The sequence below is a fragment of the Triticum urartu genome, chromosome 5A, assembly GCF_056163025.1.
Source record: "Triticum urartu cultivar PI428250 chromosome 5A, HENAU_Tu73, whole genome shotgun sequence".
In the NCBI taxonomy this organism is placed as follows: domain Eukaryota; kingdom Viridiplantae; phylum Streptophyta; class Magnoliopsida; order Poales; family Poaceae; genus Triticum; species Triticum urartu.
The window spans coordinates 479,807,902-479,828,325 of NC_141877.1; the positions used below are offsets into that span (position 1 = coordinate 479,807,902).

The window sequence follows — 20,424 nt, forward strand, 5'->3', positions numbered from 1 at the left end:
GAGCACCCGGCGAGACAGGGAGGGGAAGCCGCCGGTCTCTCCCATCCCTTCCATCAGAACAGGTCGAGGAGCAGGCCTAGACGAATTTTTTTTGGTTCTTAGCGTTTTACGTCTGCATTGATTCTTTTGATTTTTGTTGTTGCGACTAACCAGTGCACTAATTCAGACAGCTTCTCTGAATTTTTACATCAACCATTCTCACTGACACGACCGGCCCACGTAGCAACCTCTCACGTTCCACACCTTCGAAATTTCCCCTTCGCGGGCGCGCTCCTCCACGAACACGAACACTCTTCGCGCGCTGCGAACCCAGATTGAGATGGAAACAGAGGTCTGGCGATCGCGTATAGAATTGACCCATCTCCTAATTAGGATAGTTATTACGAGCGTCTAATTCCTGGCGCTAGGGTTCGCCGCGGGCGATAGAAATCGGGTTTAAAAAGGGTTGCGGCTGCGGACGCGAGATGGGAATTGCGGCTGCTAGGTTTCGAGACAGATCCACTCTCTTCCTCATCCCACCTCCCTCGCCGGCGTCCTCTGCTCATCTCGGCCGGCGATCAGCCTTCTTCCTCGTCAACCCGAGCACGGCTGCTTCACTTGCTCGGTGAGGTAATTTCCCGGTGGTTCTTTTCCCAGCTATTTTGCATCACTTCTTTTCACCCCTTTTCTAGATAGATCTCTTCATGAATTTTCTTGATATAGAAGGACTTTTTTCCTGTACTGAAGACTTGAAGTGCATCTATCTGCAATTCTGCATAGATCGTGGGTCATAGGAGTTCCTCTGTAGCACTTCGGTATGACTAGAGTTATAGGTCTCGTGATTAATTCTTCTAGTAATTGCTTGATGTGTTACTTCGTTTGCTTTGGTAGCCAGATCTAATAGAAATGGTTCCATTTCCTGTGTTAAAATATATGCATCTGCATATGTCATGTATGGGTCTCATAAGAATTCCCTTGTAGCAATACAGTCTGATTGGAGTTTTAGGACTTGTAATTATTATTTTTGTCGCTTTTGCTTGATGTGCTTTGCTAGATCCAAGAGAAATGATACTTTTTTCCTATGTTGGGATGTATATATCGGCATACATCATGATGTATCTGCACAGATCATGGCTGATGAGAATTCTCTTCAAGCAAGACAGTGTGATTGGAGTTTTAGATCCTGTGCTTAATATTTCTAGCGGTTCCTTGTGTTACATATAGACCAGATGCATACACATCTTAATACCCAGAAAAACAATGGATGCTTGAGTTATTAGTAACCATTCATAGCAGATTGCATAGAAGCAACTTTAGCATTGACGATACTTGGGCCAACTCATGACAAATTTTATTTAAAGCTTTATCATCATAATAATTAGCAATTCTAATCTTTTTTTCATGGCGTAGGGGAGATGACCCGGCTTGCAAAGGCATTTTAATGCATTTATAATTTTCCATTTAAGCGAGAAATGCACATGCTCGTTGTTGCCAAAAAGTAGTCTACCTTCAAACATCTAACACGCCAACATGGGGTCCGATTGTATTAGGACTGTCTAATATATACTGTACTGGCCAAATTATATCGATACATCTTCTATACTTCAATAATGGAACTGATAAAATATACAAACAAATGAAATTATGTTCTTTCCAAAGATTGCTAGACTGATTGAGAATATCGCCTGGCATCATCTCCCAGTATTGTGTTATGTGCAATCTTTAATCCAGAGTGTTTATTATCTTTTGTGGCATGGACCTGATACGAAATATGCAATATAGGACCGATTATATTGCCTACCAGATATTTGCCATTTGAACCATTCTCTTTATATTGCAATTAATAAATGTGTTTCGCATTTTGTCCTGTCACATCATATCTCTATTGTTCTGGCTTCAATGCATTTTTTCCAGCTCTCCTTCATTTACTTTATAGAAGAAACTGAAAATTAGTGACACTTTGAATTCTTATACTACCAGGAATACTAGACATGTCAGGCATGAATGCTGGTATGGGATCTGCTCGTGGTGATCAACTGGATGCAGGATTTGCAAAGCTTCAAGGTGAAGACTTCCAATACATCATGCAATCTTATGAAATCATCGTGGGACGCAATTCCAAGAAAGGAAATGTAGACTTAGATCTCAGCGCCGTTGGCGGAGATAGGGATGTTTCCCGCCGCCATGCACGCATCTTCTATGATTTTCAACACCGCTCGTTTGCCCTTGAGGTTCTGGGCCAACATGGATGCTATGTTCAGAGGGTCCTTCACCGCCCAGGTGATGATCCCGTTAAACTGAAGTCCCAGGATCTCATTCAGATTGGACAAACACAATTCTACTTTCTCCTACCAGCTCGCCCCATCTTTGCATCCTTTGCTGGTGAGGAAACTCCACACTCGTCTAATTTTCATGGCCAATCCATTCATATTGGTTCCGCCACAGCTTCTCCTCGGCAAACTCATATTCCATCACGACCCATGTCTTCATCCGGCAAGCACCCTGCCCATTCTGATTTTTCTGCTTCTCGTAACAATGGTTATGGCGGCGCCAATTGTGGCAATGGAAATAATGTTGGCACTGCAACTCAAGGACTGTTTACGGTGCCAATCAAGATGTCTTCTGCTGAACTGAAGACCGGGCCTATCAACATTGAACATGGTACGTTATCATTGTTACGTACTTATATGCTATATCCATTTCTCTCCCGTATTGTTTGCTTTGTGATATACCAACATAAAATAAACAACATATTACCTGTACTAATACTATCACTACTTTCTCCTAGACTGATTTGTGAGTTACCCCCGCAAAAAAATAAGATTTGTGAGTTACAACTATTTGGCTGCTGAAGTAGAGATAGTTCCAGTCATGAACTAATAATATACCCGCAATCGTAAATGTGCAATTCACACTTTTTGAGATATATATTGCATCAGAGGTATACTAACATATGTGGAATCATATTGCTAGAAATTGTGGCTGTGTTGAGACAAGTACACAAGTAAATAAGTGACAGTGAACTACAATATACTAAGGAATAACCAAATAAGTGACAGTGAACTACTAAAAAAACATTATTATTTTTATCACGAGCAAAGTAACATCACATATGCATGGAATGCAGTACCATCAGAGGGAAAAAAGGTAAGAGTTTTAGCAAAGCAACTTATACCGGCATATTATCTAATATAGGTCCTATTAAGCAAGAGCCACAAATTCTAAAGGGCATCATTTTATGTCAAGATGTAACATACAATAGTCTTATTTTATAAGCTAAGCAGTGATTGATCAACAGGAATGTAACCTAAAATCATTAAACTATCTAGTAGGTAAAATCAAACCTGCTAATCAACTCTTCTAGACACATTTCCACAAGGTTGCCTTTCATAGTTTGCTCATACTCCAGAATGAACAACTTGGTAGTTGTCCTTTCTTTACTCTATGAGTATGCCAACTTTTCGTCGAGAAGACGCGGGTTTGAGCCCTTGGTACCTATTAAAACCATAAATTCACCATAATGAGCAGCAAATGATGCATTGGTGGATCAAACAGAAAATGCACGTAACAAAATCAAGTTCATAAATTACACTATTCACACTATTATATTTGTAGAACCAAATAAATAGTTATCTAGCAAACAAACAGCTCATGTAAAAGGGGAATTAACCACTATGTTGTCCCAAGTTTTTTCAGTGACTAGCAGCACACTTATACACAACCAAGACAGGTGAGAGCAACATTTTGTGTACATTCGGGACCATGCACTTGTTCTTGCTTTCTATAAAGCAAATGTACAATGCAAACTCATTAATTTGGATTCTTTAGCAGTTCTAATTTAGGACAATTGGCAACAGTAACTCTTATTTACAAAATTACCACAAAACTCTGATCCACGTTCTTCTCCTGGTTTTGGTAAGTATATTTAAGGGCATAAAAATTCTGGTTGGCAACACTAATAATCATCTAATCCAAGTGAGGAAACTATAGACACATGTCTCTGTAGACACAAAGACTGTATACTTATCTATTCATGCTCTAGGATGAAAATTAATAAAACTGACAGATTAATATCCGATAGAGGCAACACCTTGTCATCTAAAAAAGGGAAACAACAGACATGGATATAGACAATAAAGGGCAGTAATGATAAAATCTGACCTGTTCTATGCTCCACCTCTGCAAATGCTAGTTTCTGAAACATATATGGTCCACCAAAGCTTAATTACCAGCTTCTGTATCAATTTCCTTCTCTATGATTGACCAGACGCCCTCAGTGTTAGCACTACACTCCATCAAACACCTTTTTCTTGTTGGATCGAGAAGAAGCACGGCAACTTTCGATATTGACCACAAAGCCATGTCTGGAGAATCTTTGCTCGCATCGAGTCCTCAAGTGATCTCACAAGCCTGCATTGCCACTCTGTCAAAAATAGATGAGCTCGCATGCTTCCCTGACTTGTTTTGCCTGTGGTAGTAATTGTACAGAATGATAGCCGTGTGAATCTGCAAAACCACAAGTTGGCGTGCCGAGTTAGCAGCTAATCAGTTGTATGCTATATATATGTAAGCAGAGAAGTAAAAAAATGGAATATACACAAACAAAATGTTCTCTTTTGCGGATATACACAAACAAAATGTGACAAGCATTTCATGAATACGACAGGAAACTAGACTAATACAATTGCAATGGTAAATTAACAGGGGGGTAATGTAAGCATGACCTAGCAAAGGCTGCAATCCGACAAAGCAAGCTAGCCTCGGGTGGTACCGGATGCCATGATGCGCCGCAACAATGTCACTAAGCCTGCCATCCTCTGACGTGGCGCATTTTCGCCACCGCCAAGGGAGACCACGCCGCCGCCGTCACCGTCATTCCCATTGCATAGAGTGTTCTACTCAACGGTGCGCGTGTGGTTGTGTGCTCCATTGCGCTTGCCTATTGGGCCTCCAATATGTGCATCTAGGCAGGCCGCTCCAACTCAACCAGTTCACTGTTTATTAAGCCCATCACCTTGCCCATCAAAAAAAAAACCGCCTCGCCTGGCTTATTCCTCCTATCTCCGGAGAGGAAGCCACCCTCTACTCAACTCTCCTGCGGCGGCACAGTGGTAGAGAGAGATCACAAGGATGATTCCTCCGTACGCCCGCTACCAATGACGACACACTACCTACGAGCATTTCTGTGTGTGTACCGGTACCACTCTGATCCACACCCTTCCTCCTGGTTTTTGTCAGTATATTTATTGGCATAAAATTTCTGGTTGGTAACACTAATAATCATCTAAATCCAAGCAAGTAAACTGTAGAGACATGTCTCTGTAGACACAAAGACTATATACTTATCTCTTGACGCTCTAGGATGAAAATTAATAAAACTGACAGTTTATATCTGATAGCGGCAACACCTTGTCATCTAAAAAAGGGGAAACAACATACATGGATATAAACAATTATAGGCAGTAATGATAAAATCTGACATGTTCTATGCTCCCCCACCCCCCACCCCCCTCCCACATTGGCACACCACGCACCTTTCCCAAGCGGAAGTGAAAACCCACCGGGCGGCCTAGCTATGCATGTAATCCAACGGGCACACCACGCGGCGGTGCTCTGCTTCTCGGGCGCCATGGAGCACCGCTCCAGGCCCTGCGGTAGCACGGGCTTCACCAAGTTCTCCACGAGCAGCTTCACCGCCTCTTCCATCTGCTCCACCCCTCGTCTGTCGGGGCAGATACCACCCAACCGATCCGAATGCTCCGCATCCACCAATTCGAGCTCTAGGGTTTGGTGGTAGGTGGTTGGCATTGCAGCGGGCTAGGGGTTATGTATGGAGATTGGAGATAGAGATCGAAAGAGCGAGGAAACACGGTCGAGGCTGGAAATGTAGACCAGTGCTACAGATACAATAACTTTCTGCATGCACGATCGCTGCATGATGGACAAAAGCATCTGTTGGATCGCATCATTTACAAATCAGCACTATTTAAGAAAGGCGTCGTCCAAAAATCATGATCGCATTGTCGTGTGCAGAGTAGTTTCAGAAAATGTAACGTGCGTGACGTCGCAAGAAAGGCCTTGGCCGTCAATCCTCGTGGAATCGGTAGATGGCCTGATGAGGAAGCCTTGAAGATGACAGCTCTGCTCTCTGTGTGTGGACGGATTGCAACTGGCTGGAACTTTTCTTTCCGTTATGAATTGGTTTCCCTGGGCTATTGCACGCTACGGATCACTATGTTATGACGCAATGGGAGGAGGCTTCGAGGCTTTTTTTTAAACAGTTTAGACCCAAACGTTCATACATACGCGCATACACTCAATCATATCAACACATGCACATACACATCCTACTCATATGAGCATCTCTAAGAGACTAAGCCGGCACATCATCATGAGATTGACGAAGTCATAACAGAAGCATTCGTAGTCGACGGTAACGTCTACTCTCACTGAACACATGTCACCAGAAGGCCTAAAATAAATCCAGAAAAATACGAACAACAATGTCAAGCCTAGGACTTGAACTCTGAATGCTGGTATGGGATCTGCTCGTGGTGATCTATTGGATGTACGATTTGCAAAGCTTTAAGGCAAAGACTTTAATTACGACATGCAATCTTATGTAATAACCGTGGGACGCAAGTACCTAGAAAGAAAAGGTAGACTTAGATCTCACCGCCCTTGCCGAAGACAAGGATGTATTCGGCCGCCAAGGATGCATCTTCTATGATTTTCAACACCATTCCTTTGCCCTTGAGGTTCTAGCCCAACGCTGATGCTATGTTCCGAGGGTCCTTCATCGCCCAGGTGATGGCCCCATGAAACCGAAGTCCCGGGATGCCATTCAAATTGGGCACACACAAGTCTACTCTCTCCTACCAGCTCACTCCATTTTTGCATCCTTTGCGGTTGAGGGCACTTGATACTCGTTTAAGTTTCAGGATCATTCCTACCATATTGGTTCTGCCACAGCTTCTCCTCAGCACAGTCATACTTCATCACAAACCATGTCTTCATCTAGCAAGCACCTTGCCCATTCTGATTTTTCTGCTTCTCGTGATGGGGCCAATTGTCGCAATGAAATTATTGTTGGCACTGGAACTCAAGAATTGTTTATGGTGCCAATCAACATGTCTTCTGCTGAACCGAACACCTATAGTGGGCCTATCAAGGTTGAACATGGTACGTTTCACCATTTTCCGATACTTATGCAAGATCCATTTCTCTCATGTATTTATTCCTTTCTGATAAACTAACATAAAATAGACAACATATTGCCTGGTACTAATACTATCACTCCTTTCTCCTAATCTGATTTGTGTGAGTTGCAACTATTTGGCTACTCTGAAGTAGAGATAGTTCCTATCATGAACTTCTAATATACCCGCAATCATAAATGTGGAATTCACCCTTTTTGCAATAAATATTGCATCAGAAGTATACCAACATTCCCACAAAGAAAGAAGTGTACTAACATATGTGGAATCGTATGTCTGGAAATTGTGGCTGTACTGAGAAAAGTTCCTAAACTAAATACAATGTCAATGGTTTTTCCTCTATAATTGGTTGTCAGCAACAACATTATGCCACTAAGAAGCTTAGAACTCAGTATTACTCACAACTACGTACCCTAACTAGATTACATTATTTTTTCAGCCAAAAAAATAGAAACTAGAATGGCGGACAAGGATGAAGACAATCTGCGACTCCTTCTAGAAGAAGAGAACGATCTTATCTCATGTGTTGCAACCATGGTATCAAACCAGTGTAATGCTAGTGGTAGACAATGGATGCCTGTGGAACAACTTAATGCAGAGGTTTGTTATGCAAGATTATTCATTTTTTTTCAATTTCTGGCATTCTAAAAATTAACTCTAACCGCCTTGATTAACACTAGCTAGTACGGCGAAGCATAGTTTTTGGGTTGTACAATTGGTATTAGTTTTTGATTTCAATTAGTATACTTGAATTTTTAAATTAAAAGACATGCTTTTGATTTATATAGTGATTCCTTAATTAGCATCATTGAATAAAAATAACAACATTTCCATCTGAATGTGTGATTTGTTCATATCAACAGGGAAACTTAACATGTTATATGATGGAAAGACTAAAAAAGTGTCATGTTACATTTGTGTTAGTTTGTATCCAAAATTCGGTTCACTAAGGAACTATGTTTGTCAAGGCGACTTTGGTGGTAAAATGAATATGTGATGTTGTTAAGAATCACATGACCCTTCAGTAGCCTTCTTTCTTTTTTAGAGGAAAATATCCGTCAATAAACCTTGAGCTTGCAGTTATTTTAAAATATTATAAACCCTTAGCATTATTGCCTCATGCACATAGAATTGTGGACAACCCACTCCGAACTCACTTCCACGGTGTTCCACCGTTCATCATCGTCAACCTTCTGGAATGTGTTGATTACTTGATTTCTCTTTTATGGTAGTGTGCATTAATTTTGTAAAATTTAACTCGCGGATCTAACATAGCTCGCAACCTTTTTGAATGTTTGTGGACCGAAGTCTACAACCCTCTACATGCTATTATCGAATATCAATTATTTTACCATAAACTAATTAGTAAATTCAATACTTGCTTGCGTTGTAGGATCCCGTCAACATGGTACAAGTTGCATTTTACCTCATGACCTCATTGTTTGCCGGTTATTTTCAGAGAAGTAATATATCATATCCTTCGGACTACGCACACAACTAGGAGTAAAATTTTAAACCATTATTTAGCACCACCCTTTAATAAGAAAGGAAACAACTTAAGAATATAGTAATAGGGAATATTTCCTCGTGAGCAAATAGGGTGGCAATATCACTGAATTTAGTAACGTGTGTCACAACAGTTTCAGATTCATAACCATGAAAAGGATTGGATTCGACTAAAGTAATTAATTCGGGATCAACAGAGAATTCATAATCCTTATATCAGTAACAAAGATAGGAGAAGTAGCAAACTTAGGATCGTATTTCATTCTCTCTATCATAGCATTTTTCTTTCAGCTTACTTAGCAATTTCTTAAGATCATCTCTCTCATTACAAGCAAGAAATTCTCTGGCAATCTCCCCATCCATAACATAACCCTTAGGTACTTTAGGCATTTCAAATCTAGTAGGAGAGCTAGGCATAATAGGTGAATCATAATTTTCATCAGTTTCACCATTCTCAAGTTCTTTAGCTTTTGCACAGTGTTCATGAAGAAATCCACCTAGTGGCACACTTTTATCAAGCAAATTAAGTATTAGAATCATCACAAGTTTCATTTATAACAAAAGTAGTATCATCAATTACTTGCGACATATCAGAACGAATAACAGGTGGCGGTGTCGCAAACCTACCTAAAACAGAAGGTGAATCAAGTACATAGCTAGATGTCAGTTTCTTACCTCCCCTCGTCTTAGAGGGTACAATCTTGGTTTTAGCGTCTTTTAGATTCTTCACAGTGACAACCAGATATAATTCCCAAGTGACTCAATAATAGAACTATGCTCCCTGGCAACGGCGCCAAAAAAGGTCTCGATAACCCACAACTATAGGGGATTGTGACAATCTTCGAGGATAGTATTTCACCCAATTTTTTTGATTCGACACAAGGGGAGCCAAAGAATATTTATGAGTTTTAACATTTGAGTTGTTAATTCAACCACACCTGAAGAACTAAACATCTGTAGCAAAGTGTTTAGTACCACAGTAGTTTGGTAGTTTGATGGCAGTGGTAACAGTAGCAATAGTAACAGGAACAGTAATAATACCAGTTTTGTAGTGATTGTAAGAGCAGCAGTAGTAGCAACAGTAACTTAACAAAGATCAATATGAGAAAAGCATATGCATTTGATTGGCGATGGATATTTGTGTTGGATTGCATTCATCATGTAACAGTCACAACCTAGAGCGATACACAATAGATCCAATTCATCAATTCAATGTAGGCATGTATTTATGTAGCCATACATGCTTATAGTAAGAACTTTCATAACAACTTTTGTCCTACACTCCGGTACCAGGGGGTCCATAAGGAAATCTAAGGGATATTAAGGCCTCCTTTCAATAGAGAACCGGAAAAAAAAACATTAACACTGAATGAATACATGAACTCCTCATACTACGGTCATCACCGGAGTGAATCCCAAATATTGTCACCTTGGGGTCTGCGGATCATAACACATAATAGATGCATATAACTTGCAAAATAGGATCCAAAACTCACTTATATTCATGAAAACATAATAGGTTCAGATCTGAAATCACGACGCACGGGCCCTAGTGACAAGTATTAAGCATAGCAAAGTCATAGCAACATTAACATCAGAGCATAGTGGATACTAGGGACCAAGCTCTAACAAATTGACTCGATTACATGACAAATCTCAACCAACTCCATCACCGTCCAGCAAGTCTACGAAGAAATTTCTCACTTCCGGTGGTGAGCATCATGGAATTGTTGATGAAGAAAGGTTGATTATGACGATGATGGATCCCCCTCTCTAGAGCCCGGACGGACTTCAGAACATCCCTCTTGATGAAGAACGGGAGGTGACAGCAGCTGCGTATCGTAAAAAATAAAGAACGGGAGTTGGAATTAGGTAGACGGCCGCCAAGGGAGTAGGCGCGCCCTATTGCCTTGTGAGCAATGGATGGCCCCCCTCCGGTGGATCTTCGTTCCAGTATTTTTTTAATTATTCCATACAAAATCTCCGCAAAGTTACGTCACATTCTGAGAACTTTTATTTCTACACAAAAACATTGCCATGGTAGTTCTGCTGAAAACAGCGTCAGTCCGAGTTAGTTCCATTCAAATTGTGCAAACTAGAGTCCAAAATAAGAGCAAAAGTGTTTGGAAAAGTGGATACGACCACTACTAGGGAAAACTTTATACACAGAACTTTAGCAGTAGCGCTTGTTAAAAGAGCACGCTACTGCTAGATATCAGTAGCGCGTGCAAAATAAGCGCGCTGCAGGTGGACATATATCAGTAGCGCGTCTCACTGAAAACTCGCTACTACTAAAATTCTAATCACTTAGCCGATGGGCTACATATAGTAGTAGCGATCTTCCAAAAACCGCGCTACCGCTAATAAACTTATAGCAGCGCATTTATGTGTAAACCGCTACTGCTAACGAAAAGAAAATGAAATGAAAAACAAATAGAGAAGTAAATGAAAATGAAAGAAATAGAAAAAGGAGAAAGGAAAAATATAAAATGTAAAGAAAAATGAATGAAAAAGGGAAAAAATGATGAAGACGTAGCACTAGCGCGCTCTCTGAAACGCGCTATAGCTAACTTAGATATAGCGCGTTTTCTATAACGCGCTACCGTTACTTTTGACTTAACCAAAAACAGTTTCCCCCCGGCCACCACTTCTCCCCCAAATCGATCCCTCGCCCCACTTCGCCGCCGTCTCCCACACTTCGCCGTCGCCCCCACTTCGCCGTCGTCTCCTGCCGGCGTCGACGCCGCGCTCATCCTCACGGCCGCCGCCCGAGGCCGCCCAGCCTCACCGCCGCCGCCTCTCGGGCCTCCTTCGACCTCACCGTCGCCTCCCCTAGACCTCACCGCCGCCGCCCTCGACCTCACCGCCCCCGAGCCCGCCAAGACCGCCGCGTCCCGATCCTGAGCCCGCCCACCCCGCCCCTACCTCCGTCGCCAAGCACCTCCCCGCCACCGTCTCTCCCATCTCTGTAAGCCCCCCAACCCATCCTTTTTAGTTAATAGATGTTAATGTTAAGTAGTAGATAATGTTGATGTTTTTTAGTTAGGGTAATAATAGACGATGTTAAGTAGTAGATATTGTAGATGTTAATTAGTTCAGTAGGGTTTAGTTTTTGAATTGAGTTTGTTTAACTAGATGTTAATTAGGGCAGTAGGGTTTAGTTTAGAGTAAAGTTTAGTTCAGTAGTTAACTAAATATAATCTATATTTGGTTTTTGAATTGAGTTTGAGAGAGCATGTGATTTGTGTAGATTTTCTTGAAGTGTCAAACGCTAGGACATGCAAATTTGAAGTGGTCAGGATATATGCAAATTCCTCAATTGTGTTTGCCCATGTTTCGGTTATGCCCAAGTGGCCTTTTGTTGTTTCCAGGGAATGAAGCTGAGTGGTCTATGTTTTGCCGGAATGTTGATTCATTTCTGTTCTGGCAAATTTCAGGTTCTCGATTTGTCCACTTTTTAGCAAAGGTCATGCCGAAATTTTCCGTGAGTTTCGGCATGACTTGTGCTACAAACTAGGACATATCGAGTACCTGGGATTTGCCGCACCAGGAAGGAGTCAACGTTCCTGCAATACATAGGCCTTTTGTATGTCATTATTCATTTTATTAGATCTAGAATTAATTTACTAGATTTAATCATAGGAAACATGGCTAGCAACGATGAAGGACAAGGTTCTGGTGATTGCGGCAGATGAATTTTTTATCCTTGCCGACGATCAACCGATGGCATCGGGGACTGAGACCGACACGCAGACCGGTGCTGAGACTGAGACCGGCGCTGAGACTCAGACCGGCATCGAGACCGGCGCTGAGACTGAGACCGGCGCTGCCTCGGGGAGCGGAGCCGGTGTAGAACCGAAAGCAAAGAGGCAACAACTTCCTAACAAACTCAAGACTACTAGACTGGTGGTCACGGAGGTGGACGACGGCAATTTTGAGCCAAAGGCGCCCGAGGAAGCGCGTCGATGCTACGGCAATCAAATAGGCTGCATCGTACGGAACCGCCACCATCAACAATGAGAAGCTACCGAAGATATAAAATATGAGGAGCTCCCTCCTAAAGAAGTTTCACTAGATATTCTTGTTCCCGGGCCGGAATGAGAAGGATTATGAAGATCCAGATGAGGACCCGGCAATGAAGAAGATAAATAAACACGCCATGACCAAGTTTAGCAATGCGTTGGCCGCCTGGAAAAATCGAGTGAAAGCAAAGATCATCGACAAGAAGGAACCCTACTCCGAGATTGTAAAGGATAATCCGACAATCACGGAAGAGCAGTTTCAAATATTCAAGGAGGCTTGCGAGGCCGAGGCTGCCAAAAAGTCTCAGTACATGAAGGGGCTCCAAGAGAGGAACATTGGGAGCCACCACCTCGGAAGCCGTGGTTACGTCGGAAAGAGGTCCAAATGGGCCAAGGAGGACGCGGAAGCCGCGAGTCTGGGCATCCCAGACCCCTTGGCGGATTTCACCGTCCCGCAGGAGCGTGACGTCCTCAGGGCCCGGCACCGTTGGGACCCAGTGAAGAAGGTTTACGAGACAACACCGGTCATTACGGAGTTCATGAGACTGCTGGTAATTTTAGTTTCTGATCAATTCGACTGCACACGTTAGTCATATTTGTAAACGATCCTTGTGCCTTTTGCAGAGAGAGCAGCACCGGATTGCGGCCGAAAGCGACTCGTCGTCTGAGGCATTGGCGAGGCCCAAGTGGGACACTCCATTCAATCGGGCGTTGAACATATTGAAACGACAACCGGTGGATACTCGACCGTCGTATGGACGCGTGCACAATGTCGGAGACGGCGCCACGTGGAAGAAGTACTACCGTCAGACCACGGAGGAGAGAAAGGAAAGACGGAGGTTAACTGAAGAAAACATCGACAAGAAGGTTGAGATTGCGGTTGAGAAGAAATCACCTCAGACAGTCGCAACAGCGGTAGCTGCCACAAAACAGGTGGTTGCAGATTTGTCTACTTCCTTGGTGACGGGTGTTATCACTTGGACAAGGCAAAATCCAGAAAAAAATGCAGAGGACTTTCCCCTTGCCGACTTCTTGGGGAGCAGCTCGACTAGCGTTGCACCAGCACCTGCTCCCGCACCAGCTCCCACACCAGCTCCCACACCTGCTCCCGCACCGGACATGCTCGGTGGTGCTTCGTCTTTGGCTGAGCTCGACGCCCTCACGGTATCTGTCACACCGGCCTCCTTCAATATAAATGTATAATCTCCCGTTTTCGTTGCCTTTCGGATGTCTCACGTCGTAGACTTTTCTTTGCAGGCCAACGAAACCCCGTGGACCATATTGTACACCATCGGCGACCAGAAGGTGGACGTGGGGAAGGCGACGATAATGAAGCCGAAGGAACCATTGTTCCACAGCCGACCGATCCCCCCGAACGTCTTCAAGGTTTCCGTGGCCAGTGTCAAACCGGGCCACGAGAATTTGCCTCCTCCAATACTAGTGGGGGATGACGACGAGACATCGCGGCGGCTTGGTGATTGTTGCAATGGGTGGGTCCTGTTGTGGCCAAAGAGTCTGCTTCATATGGAGGCGGCCGGGAGCACACCCACGAGCACGCAGCCTCAGCAAGGTATGAACATCAACACCCCACCTCCCCAATTAGCGTTGGGTGTCGGGTTGGGTGATAGCGGACGGGGTAAGGAGGAGGCTCCATTAGTCGCTGATGACGTCGCCATGGATGAGGATGAGGACGACGATGGCGCTGAACAGTATGTCTATACTGGCGCCTCCTCAGTGTTTGAGCGTCATGAGTCGGTGCCTGAATTGTCGTCTCAATGTATTATGGACGACCTTCCAGTAGTAAAGAAGTCTAGGAAGAGAGCGAGGAAAGGAAAAAAAACTGATTCTATGATCCAGCCGCCTCAGCAGCCTCGGCTTCAGGACCATATAGATATCCCCGATGCAGATAAATGGCATATCCCCGGTCAACCAATCCTACCTGCAACAGCGCTACGGGCCAGATTCGGCGATCTAAGGAGACTTTATGATGATGTGCTGCGGGTAGAGAAAGGCCTCATCGCCTCGAAAGATCCAGGATAGCCACTCTACGTGGTTAACATTCCGCGGCAAATGTCGTACGTCGACAGCTTCCCCGCGGATAAGTTCTTCCTCCGATTCGATTATATATTCGACATGTTTCACGTGAAGAAGCTGGATTTTACGTTTGTCCGCCTTTATGCCTTGCACATGAACTACATTACACTACTAGGGAAAACCTTATACACAGAATCTTAGCAGCAGCGCGGCATAAAAAGAGGCGCTGCTACTAATTAGTAGCAGCGCGGTTACGGAAAGCGCGTTACTGGTGCAAATTTAGCAGTAGCGCATGATGTTTAAACCACGCTGCTACAAAAATCCACCGACAGTACACAACGACCTAAGTTTACCTGTAGCGCGGCGTCAGGAAGCGCGCTGCTGCTAATGCCATAGTAGTAGCGCTCTTTTTAGTCACGTCGCTGCTGCTAATTTTGAAATTGTCCACACGGTTGGCCCGTTTAGCAGTAGCGCGTGATAGGAAAGCGCGTTGCTGCTACGCTCTTAGCAGCAGCGCACTTTTTCTCCCGCGCTACTGCTAAGACGTAGTACCCACCACCTTTTTCCACCTCCCCCTCCCCATCTCCTCTCCTCCCTTTCCCCTACCTCCCACATCCTCCCTCTCTCACTCTTCTTCTTCCTCAATACTTCTCCCCCCATTACTCTCCCTCTTCTACCTACCTTTCTCTCTCTTCATTACTCCTAGCTATAACACACCACCTCCATTAATGCATCTCCTTTCTCTTTTTCCTTCCCCCTCCACTAGTTGAAGTTGTCTCCTCCCAACACTAGTGCAGAACCGGGCAATAGCACCGGTTCGTAAGGGCCTTTAGTGCCGGTTCGGTAACCGGCACTAAATTGTGGGCACTAAAGGCCCCCCCTTTAGTACCGGTTCAGCATGAACCAGTGCTAAAGGGCAACCACGTGGCACGAGCCAGCTCCGTGGGCGCGTAGGACATTAGTAACGGTTGGTAACACCAACCGGTACTAAATGTTTGGGTGTGTTTTGGTTTTATCTTTTATTTTTACTTTAATTTTGTGTTTTCAATTTAATTTAGTGATTGTTTTACATTATAATGAGTTGTTAAATCATTAGGTGATTAGTTTGACTGGATGCATGGATCCTAGCTAAGTCATCAAGTATATGTCATATCCATATTATATATACTTGATCACCTACTTAAGTGATCGAGGTAATATGGATATGGCATATACTTGATCACTTAGCTAGAATCCATCCAGTTGAAACTAATATGCAATTTCTTTCATAAATGATATAATAACTCATCATCATCATATTAATTAATATAAAAACTCTTGCATCATATATATCATCACCAACGGTTTTCATAGCAAAGATATCATCGAGTTCAACATGGTAATGATATTATAAGCGTTCATAACACCACAAAAGCAAATCACTCTTTGAGATTAAGTTCAGGACGAAGAACACGGACATGAGAGGACAAGTACTAAGAGCATGAACTAGCTAATTAATCGCTCATGTTGCTCTCTCTCAGGTAAAATAGCATAGAACATGTATAGCTTTGCTGATTCATCATATTGGAGCATGCAGATGAACCTGTCTCCTAATCGTGGGTTGCGCTTCTGATTGCTGCCCCCTAGTACTTCTCTGTGATCGTTCACAATTTTGCTCCAGTCTTTTACTATTAAGCATTCCTCGCTATTAGAAATCCTGAATGCACTAAAGTGCATCGTAGGATATCTTGGCCGTAAGCTAACAATATTCATGGTACCTTTAGTCTCGATCCAATCAGGCACAACATTCATCGGGAGTCCCTGTTGAAGAACATCGTATAGTAACATACGTAGCAATGAAGTTTAGCTTAAAAAATAATGCATGCAAAAGATGCACTGAGGAGAAATAGTAGAAATCTTACCATCTTTCCTAAATATATGTGACCGTAGTTCAGTACGAACACTATTGGTCGCACGTTTTGAGTACTAACATTTCTAAATGCAGGAAAGAAATTTGTCTTGACGGCATCAAGATCCTCAAGCCATGAAACATAATGACTTGTCTCCTCGCATTTTAGTTCAGCCCCGGGACAGTGGACGGTCCTGTCTACCAAGCGCCGGACATGATTGCTTGAATGGAAGTAAGTTGTCAATATAAATTGAGATCTATTAATTATTCAACTGGTTCAAATAATCTCATATCGAAGACATAAATATGGTTGAGAAACTCACATAATGGTAGAACTGGAGGCGTCTGCACATCGACCCAGATGACTCTATTACCTTCAGTATCATCTTCCGGACGAATATCAAAGGTGATAACCATATCAGGCTCAAATGCATAAGCCTTGCATAGTGCTTGCCAAGTTTTGCAAAATAGGTGTACGTGTCTGCATTGTATAATTTGATGTTGAAGGTATAACCATGCTCGGTCTTCAAGTAAACTCTTTTTACCTCCATAGTTTTGTTAGGACTAAAACCTATCTTATCTAAGACAAAAATTCTTGCATGGCATGGGATACGCTAGTAGAATAGTGAAAAATTAAAATTAAAAGTTGAAGCAAATGAAGCATAAGTCATGCTTAATTACGAAAAAAGACTTGTCGTTGTGACTTACTGTATCCACTTTGAAGTTCTCATCCAGCTTGATGCTGAAGCGTCTATCATCAACTAGAAAATTTCTGCCGCACAAGCCGTGCTGGTCTTCGCAGTATTCGCACATAATGAAATCGTGTTCGTCGTCAGACGACATTCCTATGTTCATAGGTGAAACATTAAACACTTATTAGTTTTATTAATTCAACTAATTCTGTTAATTCAACTAGTTCAACTAATTAATTGAACTAATTCAACTAAGCACTTACGAAAAATATACCTAATTAATTGAACTAATTCAACTAACTAGTTCAACTAATTAATTCAACTAAACTAGTTCTATTTATTTTTTACTAAAAATAAGGTAGCTAGTTCTATATAATAAAATGTTAATTAGATAATGAAATCTCATATAACTAAATATGTTCATATATAGGTGAAACATTAAACACTTACTAGTTGTATTAATTCAACTAAATAAACTAGTTCTATTAATTCAACTAAGCATTTACTAAAAATAAACTAGTTCTATTAATTTCTTACTAAAATAAAGTAGGTAGTTCTATATAGTAATATTTTGATTAGATCATCAAATCTCATATACCTAAATTTTCTAACTAAAAATAAACTTGTTCTATTAATTTTCATACTAAAAATAAACTAGTTATATTAATTCAACTAGATCAAATCTCATATATATACCTAATTAATATCTAGTTATACTAATTCAACTAGTTCAACTTGTTCTAATTCATGTAAAATATATTTGACATTAATATTTAACATCTTTTCCATATAATTCATCTAACATTAACATTCTAACATTATTATCTACGTAATTTATCTAACATTAATCTAAACAACAGAAAATAGAAAATAAGTAAAAACAATGTGTGTGTGTGTATGTGTGTGTGTGTACGAGCGGGGGGCGGCGGCGTACGGGCGGCGGCGGGCGACGACGGGGACGGGCGCACGGCGGGCGAGAGGCGGCGGCGACGGGCGCGGCGGCGGCGACGGCGGTGACGGCGACAACGGGTGGCGGGGGCGACGGCGACAACGGGTGGCGTGGGCGACGGCGGTGACGGCGACGACGGGCGGCGGGGGCGGCGCGCGATGGGCGACGGGCGCGGCGAAGAAGTTAGATCGAGAAGAAGTACTGGTGGTCGATGAAACTGATTTTTTCGTAAGTGCCATATATATAGGAGGGGTCTTTAGTACCGGTTGGAGCCACCAACCGGTACTAAAGGCCAATTTTTGCCAGGGCAAGGGACGGGAAATAGCCCCTTTAGTACCGGTTCGTGGCTCCAACCGGTACTAAAGGGTGGCCTTTAGTACCGGTTGGAGCCACAAACCGGTACTAAAGGGACGCGCTGCGGTGCGCAAAGTTTAGTCCCACCTCGCCGAGCGAAGGGCAGCCGCACTGGTTTATAAACCCAGTCGCGACTGCTCCTTCGAGCTTCTCTATATAGCAGGCTTCTGGGCCTAACTAGGGCGCGCTGCCCTGTGAGTCTGCTGGCCCTTCTGGGTCTGCATTTGCACACCCTAGGTCTGGCAGGCCCACTAGGTAGCACGCCAACAAATTTTTTATATAGTTTTTTCTTTTCTGCATTATTTATTTTCTTCTATTTATTTTTGAGTAATTTTTTATATAGTTTTTTCTTTTCTATATTATTTTTTCTTCTATTTATTTTTGAGTAATTTTTTGTATAGTTTTATTCTTTTCTGCTTTATTTATTTTCTTCTATTTATTTCTGAGTAGTTTTTTTGTGACCCTCTCTACTCTGTCGCACATGCTATGCGGGTGAAATGATGATACCATGCCAAGTTTCAACATTTTCAGAGTTCATTTTGTAGTGATTTTCAATTTCACGGTCATTTAGCTCTCTAAACAATTAGGTAAATGACCGAAAAACAACAAATGATGTCAGAACATGTTGGAAATTGATGACGTCGCTTTGAATGCTGCATACTGAACACAAAAGAAGTCCGGAGCTCAAATAAGTTTAAAAAATATTGAAGTGCCCGTGTAACAGATGAGTTCTTGTCCGAAACCATGATACTCCGAAAGAGTTTGTCCAGTTTGTACACGAAGTGCTTCCAGTTTTTGCCGTGACCCTCTCTACTCTTTCGCACATGCTATGCGGGTGAAATGATGATACCATGCCAAGTTTCAACATTTTCAGAGTTCATTTTGTAGTGATTTTCAATTTCACGGTCATTTAGCTCTCTAAACAATTAGGTAAATGACCGAAAAACAACAAATGATGTCAGAACATGTTGGAAATTGATGATGTCGCTTTGAATGCTGCATACTGAACACAAAAGAAGTCCGGAGTTCAAATAAGTTATTAAAAATAAAAAAGAGGTGAAATGCTAGTTAATTTGCTTCAAGCCTTTCGGAATAGTGTAGACTGCACTGCACATAGCTCAGTGCAATCTATGTTATTCCGAAAGGCTTGAAGCTAATCAACATGCAGGTGATCATTGCGCCTCTTCGTCATTGCCTGTGCACTCACGGCTTATAAACCACTCATACTGCCTCTCTCTTGGCGAGGTGGGACTAAAAATCAGCTTACTAAGAAACTCTAGTACCGGTTCATGGCATGAACGGGTACTAAAGGTCTTCGTGGGGGCGCCAGCCTGACCACAGCCGCACTGGCCACATTAGTACCGGTTCGTGGCATGAACCGGTACTAAAGGTTGCCCACGAACCGGTACTAATGATGCCCACCCGCCTAGCCGTTGGAACCGGCACTAATGGTCACATTAGTGCCGGCTCAAATTCAAACCGACACTAATGTGCTTCACATTTGATCCTTTTTCTACTAGTGCAAATTAGGTATCTAGGTAGATGTAGCATTTAGTTAAGTGACCTATTTGCCCCTAACTAGATCTATCTTTGTCAAGAAGAGATTTGTGCACTTTTGATCTCCCTACAACATCATCTCCACCGTGTGCTCGATCTCGAGATAGAGGTGATTAAAATTTCATGCTTTTGCAAAATGGAAATATGTTTATGTGTGTGTGATATGTTTATGGAAATTTTGTGTGTGGCATGAGTTGACGCCAAATTGTGCTTTTGAGTTGCCTAT

General features: G+C 42.6%; 1 protein-coding gene across 1 annotated transcript in view; it reads left to right on the forward strand.

Moving 5' to 3' along the window:
* Positions 1-1,970: 1,970 nt before the first annotated feature.
* LOC147972113 (FHA domain-containing protein FHA2-like) overlaps positions 1,971-20,424 on the forward strand; it is a 29,668-nt gene continuing 11,214 nt past the window's right edge. The window contains exons 1-3 of the mRNA XM_087524231.1: positions 1,971-2,337; positions 2,572-2,640; positions 7,636-7,796. Of these exons, the coding sequence (XP_087380357.1) occupies positions 1,971-2,337; positions 2,572-2,640; positions 7,636-7,796 (597 nt within the window). The remainder of the gene's footprint in view (positions 2,338-2,571; positions 2,641-7,635; positions 7,797-20,424) is intronic.